Below are 12,877 nucleotides of genomic sequence, written 5' to 3'. Positions count from 1 at the left end.
AGGCTGCCGCTTCTGCCCTCAGCCCACTCACACCTAACGGGACTGGCTCTTGCTAAAAGACGTGACCCTCCCTGCTCCTTCGGATTGTACGGTGCACCAAGGCTGATGTCTGCAATGGTGTAGTCAGCACGCAAAGCCTCCAGACATTACTCGGATATTTAAAAAATAGCAGCAGCCAATTATGAATTAACTTAGGAGTATACGAAGGTGTGTGTTTAAGAATGAACCGGAGTGTATTAAAGAGCTGGCGTCTCCACTGAGGGGTGGGTGGGTGGGTGGGGGGTTGTTACCTGGCCAGGTCGAGGAAAGAATCCACTGTCTCTTTGGGGATTGGAGGGGGCCCCGAATCCTCTAGCCCAAGGTCGCTGGACTTGAGGGTCTGCGCGCCAGACCCAGGCTTGATGATGAACGCCAAGGCGACGGCAAGGGCCGAGGCGCCGAGCGTGGTGAGGCCGAAATAGGCGATGGCGATACCGCCCAGGCGTCCGAGGGAGCTGGCGTCGAGGGAGGCGGCGCCCGACACGAGACTGCAGACCACTAGCGGCAGGATGATCATGCGCAGCATCCGGAGCAGCATCTCGCCGGGGAAGGCCACGTAGGTGATCTGCGTGCGGGAAAGCCCGAGCCCGCGCAGCGCGGCGCCGAGGCCCGCGCCCGCCGCCACGCCGGACACGGTGAGCAGCACCAGCGCGTGGCGCTTCAGGAAGCGGGCGCCGCGCCGCGCGCGTCCCGCGCCGGTCCCGGGGGCCCCGCGCCCCGCCGCAGGCCCAGCCTGCACGCCGTCTAGGTAGCCGTTGGTTTCGCTGCTCTTCTCCATGGCGTCGCCCGCGGCGGAGCTGAAGGAGGCGGGGGCCTCGGGTTCTAGTAAAAGACGGAGCGCTCAATGAATGGCTCGGGAGGAGCTTGGCGGGATGCGCTCGTGGTGTCGGGCGGGTTCTGGAGCCAGGCCTCGGGAGACGAGGGGTCTGAGAGCAGGAGCAGGTGCGGAGAGGGGCGGGAGAGGCGCGGGAGAGGCGCTGGGAGCGGGGGCAGCTGCGGGCTAAGCGGATCGCGCCGCGCCGGCCCTTCCCGCAGCAGTCGCTGGCAGAAGATGATGCAAGAGCGGGTGCCCGCGGACACAAATAAAAGGAGGGATCGACCTGGGGCCCGCCCCCTCCACAACGGGCCAGGCCTCTCTGCGGCTCTAGCCAATCGACGCCCTGGAGCCGCCCCTCAACTCCGGGCAGCTCGCGTGGTGGGGTGCGGCGCGGGGCTGGGGGCGCTGCGGGAGGCAGCGGGGCGCTGCCCGCGGCCGCGAGGCGCAGGTGGAGCCGACCAATCCGCGTGCCCGCAGCCGCCTCCAGACCCCTGTGATGCGGGCGGGCTCCGGGCCGCCGCGGGAGGCTCGGGCCCCTGGCGGAGCCTCCCGGCCTGCGGAGGCCTGGTTCTCCGGGTCAGAGGGCGGGCAGAGTGTGCGGAGCGGCTGCGTTCTTGGTCCTGATTGGGGGAGGGAGGGGTTTCCTCCAGGGTCGGTGCTTTTGCCCCGCACGGCCCGCAGGTAGCCCGAGAACTTGCCGGCTAAGGGGCCGCGCGCGTGAGGGGCCCCGGGGTCGTCTTCCCGCCGCGTCCTCCTGCGTAAAATCCCCTCCTCCCAAGAAGCCCTGTGCGGTTGCGTGCGGGAAAGCACACCGGGTGCCCAGCGCAGGCCCTGGCCCCGAGACAGGGTGGGTGGGTGAGAGAGAAAAGCCTTATCCGCAGGCTCACTATGGGCTTTGACACCCCGAAGTGAAACCCAAGTCCCCAAACCCAGAGCCCGCCCCGCCACCGCGCGCTCGGAGGAGCGTAGCTTGGGCGCCCCTGCAGAATTTTGCGGTAAAGACGCAAAATTCTGGAAGAAACAGCTCTCACGCCACTACTTCCAGCTGCTGCCTCTCTACCACGCAACCTCAGCTGGAACACGCAAGCCACCGGCTTTTAACCTCTTGCATCCCCCGGCCGTCCCGCAAACACAGTGCAGATGGCTGTTTAGCCCGCCCGCGAAGATGGTTCCTTACTGTTCACATTCAGTTCATTTCCTCTTTATTTCAACTTTTATTTAACATTTGCTCTGGTCACAGCCGATATAGGAGAAAGCTCTGTAGAGTCGTTTTACTCTGTCACATTTATTAGATTTTTTTCATTCTCCTTTTGAAAAAAACTGTTCTTTCAAACTTTTGTGGAAGGGAAGTCTTCTTACACGTGCTTAGCCTGAATTAAGGAGGAAGGTGATTTACTATAGATCTCTTGCTAAAAAGGAGTCATCTTAAAACATGTCATGGTAGATATTTGTGCAAATCAAGCAAAAGGCCTTCCTAAGGAACTTTAAGGAGCTGTCCAAGTTTTGAGACAGTGAGATTTGCCAGCCAGCCAGCCAGTCATTGGCTGGAGCTTGTGGGGTTTTATTTTATTTTTATTTTATTTTATTTTATTTTGAGGGAGGGAGGGGGGTACATGTCAGGTGAAGAGCTGTACATATTTTTATCTGATTTTGCATAACTCGGTTTATCTTTGTGCACAGACCCTGAAAGAGGAATTTCTAGAGAAACACTATTTCGCCAACCAGCAACTCCCTTTGTTTTGACTATCTTTTTTTATGCAAGGACTCTCAAATCATGCTCCAGAAATGAATTTCCAGTTGCCTGCTTTACATATGCACCTGGACATGCTGCAGGCATTCCAACTTAGCATGTCAAAAACTGACCTCATGGCTTCCTTCCTCAAGCCTGCTCATCCTTCTGACTCACTGGTTTCTGTTGCTAACATTGTTGACTGCCAGTTACTCTGCTTGAAATCTCAAAGTCACCTATGATTCTTCCTTCTCTGGTGTCTCCTCTCATCTTATCACTTGCCAAATCCCGCAGACACCCTTTTCACAGTATTTATCACATCCACCCCTCCCATCCATTTCCACTGCTACTATACTTGGCTCAGTTTTTATTTTCTCACTTCTTATCTTGACTATGGAATTGTCTCCTAATTAACCCTCACACCTCCAATGCTCCTTTTGTTCCAACCACCTTATATTTTGCCTTGCCTCAGGCCGATCTTCCTAATAAATAATTTACATGTTAGGATTAGTTTCAGCTTCTATCCAACAGGAAACAAAAAAAAAAAGGAACAATTCCCTCTCTCCTTAAGAACACTTTCTAAAAGTTGTATATGCTATTTCCTTTATACTTCATTAGCCAGAATTTAGTCACATGACCACACCTAGCTGCAAGAGACATTAGGAAATAATAATCTTTATTTTTCACAGGCATATACCCAGTTAAAAATTGTGGCTTCTGTTATTAGAAGCAGGAAAGAATGATACTGGAGGACAACTCCTTCTTGTCACTTTTTGTTCAAAAGCTTCCAGTGGCTCCCACTGAATTAAGAAGATGCTCTTTATCCTGGCATTCGAGACCCGCCATGATCTGGCCTCAGCTTACTCTCTGGCCCTCTACATTTGCATCAAAAATGGGACTGTGTGCTGCTTCCACATTGTCTTGCCTCTGCATCCAACCCCAGTTCAGACACCACTTCTCTCCCAAGGCCTTTCTTAATCCCCCCTTGCTCCAACTCTACTTGCCGCCCGCAGCTTTGTGTGCTGTTCTCTGCACCCCAGAGCTGTGTTAATAGTTAACCCTCAGCTGGGAGTGGGGCACTCTCTGCATTATTGACACTTTCATTGGACATGGGAAAGTGGTGTTTGAGGACGCCTTATGCCATGCTGAATGTATATGTTATTGAACTAGCAAAACCTCTCCTTATGGAGGAGCTGGTCCCTTGGGACATCCTTCAGGGGCTGACTGCCTAGAAGCAGCTCTGCCTACATGTGAGACAAACCAAGAAACAGGTGAGTGCCCCTGGCCTCCCCAACAATTGGTGAAGGGTTTCATTTTCTTTATTTTCCTCTCCTTTTAAAAAATCTCCTCTCTATTTGCTCTTCTATTACATTTCTTTTGTCTTTTTATAATTTTACATGCCTCCTGCTTGTAGGTATTTAGTACAAAAATTGTTGATTCCTGTAGTTAGACACCTCCCCCCACAAAACTTATATGTGTTTTCTTTGGGTTCTACATGTATAAGTACCAAATTATAGAAATACCTTAAAAATGGTCCAGCTTGACACCACTCACTATCACTACCACCGTTACCTGATGCTTGAAGCTCTCAGTAGGCTGGAGTATTGTTCAAGTCTGTCTTCTCTCCTTCCTCTCACTTGGATGGGGGTGTACTTACCCCTTTGACTTTGAGCTTGACCATATGGCCTACTTGGCCAATGGAACAAGCAGATAATGTTTTCCACTTATTTCCAATGGAATAAATGGAATAATGTTTTCACAGACTTGCACTTGGGCTCCTGCATACATGTGACCCAGCATGCCCCAAATAGATGCTCCCCCTTCAGCCTGGCACCAGAACAAAGACAGAGTCCACACTGCATCCTTAAGCAAGCCCAGCTCCCTCCCAGCCTAAAGAAGGGCATCCCAAGCAAAACAAAGACCCATGAGTGAGAAAAATAAAGCTGTTGAAACTCACCAAGTTTTGGAGTCAAGTATTATGCTGCATTATTGTGGCAATAGCTAAGTAATAAAAATCCTCTCTTTAACACCTGTTCCAGTTATCTATTACTACATAACAAACCACTCTAAAACATAGTGGCATAAAACAACAACCATTTTCTTACTTATGATTTTGTAGACCAGAAACTCAAAGAGGGCGCAGCAGGTGTTCTCATCTGTTTCATGACTTCAGCTGGGTTTAATGGTTTAATGGCTGGCATAGCTGAACTGGGGTCATATGCCTGTGGCCTCTGTTCTGGCTGGCTATCCTCTGGGATCTACTGAGGCTGCAGTGTCCAACATGACTCTTCCATTTGCAGAACTGGCAGCTGGTCTAGTATGGCTGGAATAACTGGGGCCAGCTGGCCTCCCTTCCCCCCTCCCCCTCCCTCCTTCTGTCCCTCAATGTGGCTACCTTGGGTTCCTCACAGCATGGTGATCTCAGTGTAGTCGTCGGACTTCCTACCTAGTGGTTGACTTCCCTCAGAGCGAGTGTCCTAAGAAATCTAGGTAGAAGCTGCAAGACTTCTTCTGACGTGGTTTCAGAAGTTCCAGAACATCACTTCTTTCACACTCTGTTAGTCAAGCAAGTCACTAAAGTCAGCCCAGATTCAAGGTGGGAGAATTAGAGTCCACCTCTAACAGGGGGACTAGCAAAGGATGTGCAGCCACCTTTGATCCACAACAACATCCTTAAGGCCTACATGTGCACACGTTCAAGACCAGAGTGGCGCGTGGACGTCACTACTTCCACAGGTGCCCTTGCTCTGGTGTCTCTTTGGATGACTCTGTTACAAAGTTCTTTGGGCATCATTTAGACATGTTCTTAAAACCATGACTACACCGTCCATCATAGAGAAGACTCAGTTTCCCTCATTAAAGCTGTGCTATGGATTTCTTACTTATGAAGTAATAAGAATGGTGTTTTTCCTACCTTGTCAGAGTGACTGTTTATCACTCCCAATATACTTATGTATTGATGGATAGTCTTTATTATACACACATGCTGGCTTCTGCTAGTAAAGAGGTTATCTCAGTTCTAACTTCACATGTGGTGACAGTGTGATATCTCCCACATTATTTCACTAGAACTGCTAGGGGCATCCCTAAAATCCCACAGCAGGAATTATTTCTTGCCATGAATGGACTGAAAGGGAAAATTGTATCCTTCATCACAGGTAAATTTGGGTTCTAAAGTACTTCTTTACCTTTACTGAGAGACACCAGGTAGTTTAACAATTGTATTTAAAAGGTTAAACTTTAGTTTAATTCTTTCCATGTCAGCAAAACACAGCTTTGTAGAAAATGCAATGTAATTTTTAAAAAAGAATATTTGCTTTTCAAATAGATCAGATAGCAAACAAAGCAAGTAAAGTGAAAATCCAAAGTAATAAGTACTTTTTCTACCGTGGTGGATGACTTAGTGTGCAATGGCGCACTGGAAGCAAAGTGCTGGTGACTTTGTAATCTGTATTTCTCCCTCTGGCTCTCCTCAGTATCATCTCTACCCACGATATAGAAAAAAAAAAAAGGGTTATAGTCAAGTGCACACTTGGAAAAACAATTTGAGTCAATACTAAAAGGGATTTTGGTCAGAGTGGGAGTAAAAGGCAGGATGACACAGAAAAAAGATGTCTGTCTCTATGGTTTTAGAGAGGAGCTAAAGCTCTGTTAACTGACATTTTCTCCTAAGAGAGGACTGGTAAAATAGGAACATCAAAAGACATGAGCTGAAAGATGGGAATATAAGTTAGTTTGGTATCTGTGTTTTGTGGGCAAAGGTTCCAAGAGTAGGGATTTAATTCAATGACACAACCGCATGCTTACTGAGTTGCTTTGTAAGAGTAAATCATTTTGCAAGGCCCATGGAGTAAAATACAGAAAAGGGGAGTATGGATTATCTGAGGAGCTGATTAAAATGCATATTCTGAACCTGGGTAGAATGGAGGAACCTGCATTTCAACAAGTCAATCCTCTCCTCTCGCCTCCCCCCCACCACAGATTACTCAATCAAAAAGCATTTACAAGGGCATTGAATAAACAGAGTTTAGAATTAAAGAGAAGTCCAAGAGAAGTTCTAAAGCTAGTCCTTCTAAACCTTTCAACCAAGTCCTTCTTACTGAATACAGTGCTAAAAAGTGAGAAGCAGCTGGGATTAGAAAAGAGAGAGATTGGATAGGGTAGAGAAGAAGTGGCTATTAATTATAATGAGTTATAGTTCTCCCCCAAATTTATTATGTCTGGCACAAAAATTTGCTGAAGTCTGTTTGGGAAACAACCCGGCACTCCCGAAAAGATAATTAACCTTTCAAGAACTCAGTGGGACTGTTTTCTTAGTTTCCCTTTCTGATGGTTTATTATTGGTGTATAAAAATGCAACTGATTTCTGGATATTTATTTTGTATCCTACTTTATTGAATTCACTTATCAGTCCTAGTAGTTTTTTGGTGGAATCTTTAGGGTTCTCTATATGCAGTGTCATGCCATCTGCAAATAATGATGGTTTTACTTCCTCCTTTCCCATTTGTATGCCTTCTATTTTTGCCTCTGCTGTGGCCAGGACTTCCAGTACTGTGTTGAATCAGAGTGGTGAAAGCAGGCATCCCTGTCTTGTTCCTGATATTAAGGGGAACGCTTGTAGTTTTTGCCCATTGAGTACGATGTTGGCTGTAGGTTTGTCATATTGCCTTTATTACGTTGAGGTATGGTCCCTCTATTCCCAATTTGCTGAGATTTTTAAAAATCAAAAATGGGTGCTGGATTTTATCAAATGCCATTTCTGCATCTATTGATATGACTGTGGTTTTTGTTTTTCATTTTGTTTATGTTTTGTATCACGTCCCTTGATTTGTGGATATTGTACCAACCTTGTATCCCCGGAAGAAATCCCACTTGGTCACTGTACCTTGCATCCCAGGGAGCGCCAGTCTGTCCTTTGCTAATCCAACACCCACCCCTCTCCCGGGGTGGGGGGGACCAGAGGAGAAAGACATAGCCTTTATTACTTACATCTGAGGAAGCCCCAGTGGTGGCCAGTAGGGTGAGTTTCCGCCTGGGCAGGGTTGTGCAAGGGATTATCTAGCAGCTGGCAGAGGGGAGGAAGAGGGAGCTGTGCTGGGAACGGCCTTCATGCAGGCCAAGGACAAAAGATAGTCTGGTGAGGCTTGTTAGCTGAAAGGATGAGGGAGACAGTCAGGTGTGAACTGTTCTGCTCCTTGTGGCCGCTGACCAGGTGGACACCTTTCCACTGACTGGGAGGGGGAATTGGGCTATATCCTCGCTTGACACTACCGTCATCATGTATTATCTTTTTAATGTACTGCTGCATCCAGTTTGCTATATTTTGTTGAGAATTTTGACATCTATGTTCATCAGGGATATTGGCCTATAATTTTCTTTTGTTGTAGTGTCTTTATCTGGCTTTAGAATTAGGATAATGTTGGCCCTGTAAAATGAGCTTGGGAGTCTTCCATCCTCTTGAAATTTTTGGAATACTTTGAGAAAGATAAGTGTTAGTTCTTCTTTGCCTGTTTGATAAAATTCACCTGTGAAGCCATCCGGTCCAGGACTTACGTTTGTTGGGAGTTTTTGATTACTGCCTCAGTTTCACTTAGTTGTAATCTGTCTGTTCATATTCTCTGATTCTTCCTGATTTGGAAGATTATATGTTTCTAGGAATTTATCCATTTCTTCCAGATTGTCCAATTTGTTGGCATATAGTTATTCATAATGTTTTTCTTCAATCATTTGTATTTCTTTGATGTCAGTTGTTACTTCTGTTTCATTTCTAATTTTATTTATTTGGGTCCTCTCTCTTTGTTTCTTGGTGAGTCTGGTTAAAGGTTTGTCAATATTGTTTATCTTTTCAAAGAACCAGCTCTTGGTTTCATTGATCTTTTGTATTGTTTTTTTAAGTCTATTTTGCTTATTTCTGCTCTGATCTTTATTCTTTTCTCCCTACTACTCACTTTAAGCTGTGCTTGTTCTTTTTCAAGTTCCCTTAACTGTGAAGTTATTTCTCTCTATTAATAAGTTTGATTCTACAATGTTGTGATTATAGAAAAATGTAAAAGAAGTTAAAATTTTTTAAAACAGTGAGAGTGGTGCTTCACTAATAAGAAAAATACATGGACATGTGACTGATTATGAAAACAGTCCCCTACTTCATCTGTCCTTATATCCGGAATCTTTGTCATGTTACTTTTTAGAGCCCTCCAACTCCTTGTGGGCTCAGTCACATGATCTTCTTTAACCAATGGGTATAGCTTGCCTGAGGCAATTAGAGGTTTTATATAGGCTTATACATTGATTGAGCTTTTCTCCTGTGCCCGTTCCATTGCCCTTAGAACATGCCTGGATTAACCTGCTGGCTGATGAGCGACACATGCGGTACAACTGAATCCTTAGTCATCACAGCAGAGGTCATCCCAGATCAACTCAGCCAGTCAGCCCCAGATATGGGAGCAAGTCCAACAAAGATAAACATAGCTATCTAGTCACGCCCCCAAATCCCCTCTCCAAAATGTGAGCAATAAAAAGTTGTTGCTGTGTGCCATGGAGGTTTCATGGTTCTTTGTTACTGTGTTAGTCCAAGTCCTTTAAGAAGCAGATGCCAAGATGGGATAGAACATACAAGGATTTTATTTGGGCAACACCTATGTAAGCTTGCAGAGTTGTTGGAAGGCAATGCAATCTTACCCCAAGTGAAGAAGAGAGGGCAGGAAGATTGGGTAGATATGTCCTAGACTGTTGTGCAGTCTAAGGAAGGTTCATTAAAGTTACCTGGAACCTCAAGCCAAGGTCAGCTTTCAGAGGAGTCTCAAGTCTTCCACAAATAGGTCTGATGAAGTAAGCCCATTGGCTGGGAGCAACCTGTGGGAAGCATGGCCTTGGCACAGACTTGGCAGTGGATTTCAGAACACACTAATTGGCCAAATAGATTAATAAGGCTGTGAAGGTGTGTTTTTTTTGTTGGTTTGTTTTTTTCTCATAAGGTCACAGTTACACAGCATTATTGTGGTAATACTTAACTGGTAGAGGTACAGACCCTCTACTTAATATGAGTAGAACATACTAAGCGCTTAATATGGACAGTACTGCCTCCTAGGGGACATTTTGGAAATATCTAGGGACATTTCTTGGCTGTCATAATGATTGAGGGGGTGCCACTCACATTAGTGGGCATGGGCCAAAGATTCTAGGCCCATCCTACCCAGCAAATCATCCTCTGTTCTTCACAAATTTTCAATGTCCTATATGATGTCCACAAGGGGAATCATCTGTTTAAAATTACATGAGTCAAGACTTAATTCTGTTTACACAGAAGCATCTTTTTTTTTTTTTTTTTTTTTTTTTGCCCAAAATAAATATGCAGTGCATTTATAAGATTATAATTGTTGTGGACATTGAAGAAAGATTGCTTTGTTTCAAACTTTACTAAGTGTTGGTTACCCATACTAGGAAATCATGTCATCAAGCAACACTACTTAGGGTATTTGAATCACCAATACCATGCTCCTGAGGTCATCTACATTTGTGGCTGAGGCCACCATGTGCAATGTGCAAATACTTGATTATTTCATTATATCCCTAGGTGATCATTTCCAAATACTTACAATAAAACATATATTATTTTATTATATTGATTTTACTGAAATTATGTGTTAGGTAGGCTATATTATTTATGAACTTCATTTAAGGGTGAAAGAAGGTGCTATATCTGACATGGTTAAGAACACAGCTGCCCTGGTTGGTGTGGCTCAGTCAGTCGGAGCACCATCCCATACACCAAGAGGTGGCAGGTTCAATTCCTGGTCGGAGCACATACCCAGGTTGTCAGGTCGGTGTGGGAGGCAACGATCGATATTTCTCTCTCACATTGATGTCTCTTTCTCTCTCTCTAAAAAAATCAATTAAAAAAATTAAAACACACACACTCCTGTGGAATGAAGACTAAAAAGCTACAGAAAGATTATGAAAAAGAATAAAAATGTTCACCCATGTTCATAGCATCATTTACAATAGCCAAAAGGCGGAGGTACCACAAGACTATACTGGCAGATGAAAGGATAACCAAATTTGGTATATATGTATACATAGGAGGGTATTGAAAAGCCTTAAGAAGGAAGGAAATTCTGGCACATGCTGCAACGTGGAGGAACCCTGAAGACATTATGATAAGTGAAATAAGCCATTCACAGTGACAGGTGTTGTATGATTCCACAAATTTATCTAAAGTAGGCAAATTCGTAGAGACCTAATACAGAATGGTGGTTGCTGGAAGCTGGAGGAAGGATAGTGAGTTGTTGGTCAGTGGGTATAGATTTTCAATTTTGCAAAATGAAAAGAGTTCTGAAGATACAGGTTGCACAACAATGTGAATATATTTAACACCACTGAACTGTATGCTTAGAAATGGTTACCATGGTAAATTTTATGTTATGCATATGTTACCACACTAAAAGAAAGAGAGAGTGAGACAATGTAATTCCAATCCAGGTCAGGCTCTGAGTAAAATATAAATGGATATTAGTGTTTAGCAGCGCCCGTTAATGTTATGTTATTTAAATACATAGGTTTATATGAATGTGTAGACATATATATTGATATATTAAAATTGATAAGAAATGATATGGCGCATGAAGAAACTGGTAACTCAAGCAATATTTTATAACAGAGCAAGATTTTTTTTAAAGACTTAAAGAAGCTAGAGTTTGATTGGAAAGTCTAGGTGCCCTGATGACCTTCGTGATGGTTACCCACCTACCGTGGCCCCACTCCGGGCCCACCCTTCTCCACTCTGGTGCTGGAGCTGAGCGGCGTTTCCCTCATTCCCTGGCCAGGGGCTTCCTTGGTTCCGGGAGGCACTGGTGGGAAACGTGAGGGTGGAAGAAAGGAAAGTAGAGCTCCTATCCTGCTTCTGCCTCCTGTTGGGAGATGGTTAGCAGAAGCAGACAGCTCTAGCTCCAGCTTCTAGCTTCTGCCTGCAGCCCCAACAGCAGCCTCACACAGCCCCTTGGGGGTGCCCGCCTCAGTGGCACCGCACCTTCCTCAGCAGCCAGAGCACGGCCCAGACGGAGCTGGAGCCGTGGCGAGAGGTCCGGAGTCAGCTCTGCTGAGCCCTCCTCTGAAGTCCTGGTTTCTAGTAACACCGTCCGTGTCTTCCTTTCTGCTCCCCAACCCCGTGGTAGCTGCTGGGTTATTACTGTCTCTGTTATTAATCTCTGGTTTGCCTCAGCATTCCTTATTTTGTTCCCACCCCAGCTAACACGTTTTTAAAAAGTCCTTAGTTTATTAATTCTCTCTTGCACAATCACCGCAGATAAAGTCCCTGAAGAATCTTGACTCCTGCTGTCTCATCTCCAGCTCACTTCTGCCAGCGCCAGCGTTGGCCTTTGCCGTCCCCCTGACTTGCTTCATTCAGTTCCTCTGTTCCTCTTGCTGTTTTCCTGAGGTCGCCTTTCTTCTCATACAGGCCATGTCTTGTAGGTCTATGTTTGGGTTCATTTTTCTTCGTGTAATCCAAGCTGTCATAAATCGTGCCAATGCCAATTGTCTTTCCACCACCAAAATGGGCTCTGAATCCAAATACAAAAATGGCATCCGGTGTGGTCTTGCACATTTGGGCTAGTTTTCCCGATATTTCTGTTTTAGGTACCGTTGCCTTCCCAGGGTGAAGGACTTCAATGACCATTTGTTTTTGCTGACGTCGTCTGTTGCTCACGTCGTAACTTCCCGTCCCGGATAGTTACTGTGTCATTCATGATGGCAGCTGATCTTCAAGGAGCCAGGGAGGAAAAGAGCCAATTGATTAACACTTTTGTAATCAATTGCCTGTACTATCTCTCTTCCAGCGGAAATTCCTTGTGTGACTTCTGTTTTCCTGACTGGACCCTGACTAATGAAACCTTTTAAAGACATCATACCTACCTGTCAGCAATGATGCTTCCTCCACCAGTGTTCCCAGGGCACAATCTAGTGTGGACTCCTATAGCTCTTAGATTTTTGGTCTCTAATATTATTTTCTGCTAAAAGGAACCAGGGCTCCTTGGAGAGTAACTGACTTTATGGTTCTATGTTTGGGGCAGAGAAAGTAGAAATGGTTTAGAAAATCTTATTTTAAAAAAGCAAAAATACTTGTAAAGATCTCTGGGACTCCCATTGGCCAGATTGGGACAACTTGAGCACTGAAGACAAAAAAACATTCAGTGGAAAACATGAATACATGATGATACTCAAGCAACTAAAACACAGTACATTCAAGGAAAGACCATTATGAGTTTCTAATAACGTTTGTAGAAAATGCTCTTTAT

The 12,877-nt window shown here is 45.3% G+C and overlaps 1 protein-coding gene and 1 pseudogene across 4 annotated transcripts in view; both read right to left on the bottom strand.

Moving 5' to 3' along the window:
- SLC1A4 (solute carrier family 1 member 4) overlaps window positions 1–1,148 on the bottom strand; it is a 28,095-nt gene extending 26,947 nt beyond the window's left edge. For 2 of the 3 annotated variants that reach the window (XM_081156410.1, XM_081156411.1), the window contains exon 1: window positions 291–905. In XM_081156410.1, the coding sequence (XP_081012536.1) occupies window positions 291–817 (527 nt within the window). In that variant the 5' untranslated portion in view covers window positions 818–905. Of the gene's footprint in view, window positions 1–290 lie in introns of all 3 variants that reach the window. The other variant, XM_081156409.1, reaches the window with a different exon arrangement.
- A 10,710-nt stretch (window positions 1,149–11,858) lies between these two features.
- LOC308565983 (small ribosomal subunit protein eS24 pseudogene) lies at window positions 11,859–12,328 on the bottom strand (annotated as a pseudogene). The gene has a single exon. The product of its transcript is annotated as a small ribosomal subunit protein eS24 pseudogene (transcript).
- Window positions 12,329–12,877: the final 549 nt, after the last annotated feature.

Source organism: Miniopterus schreibersii (assembly GCF_964146895.1).
Source record: "Miniopterus schreibersii genome assembly, chromosome: 13".
Taxonomy (NCBI): domain Eukaryota; kingdom Metazoa; phylum Chordata; class Mammalia; order Chiroptera; family Miniopteridae; genus Miniopterus; species Miniopterus schreibersii.
This window is presented reverse-complemented; position numbering and strand designations above follow the sequence as displayed.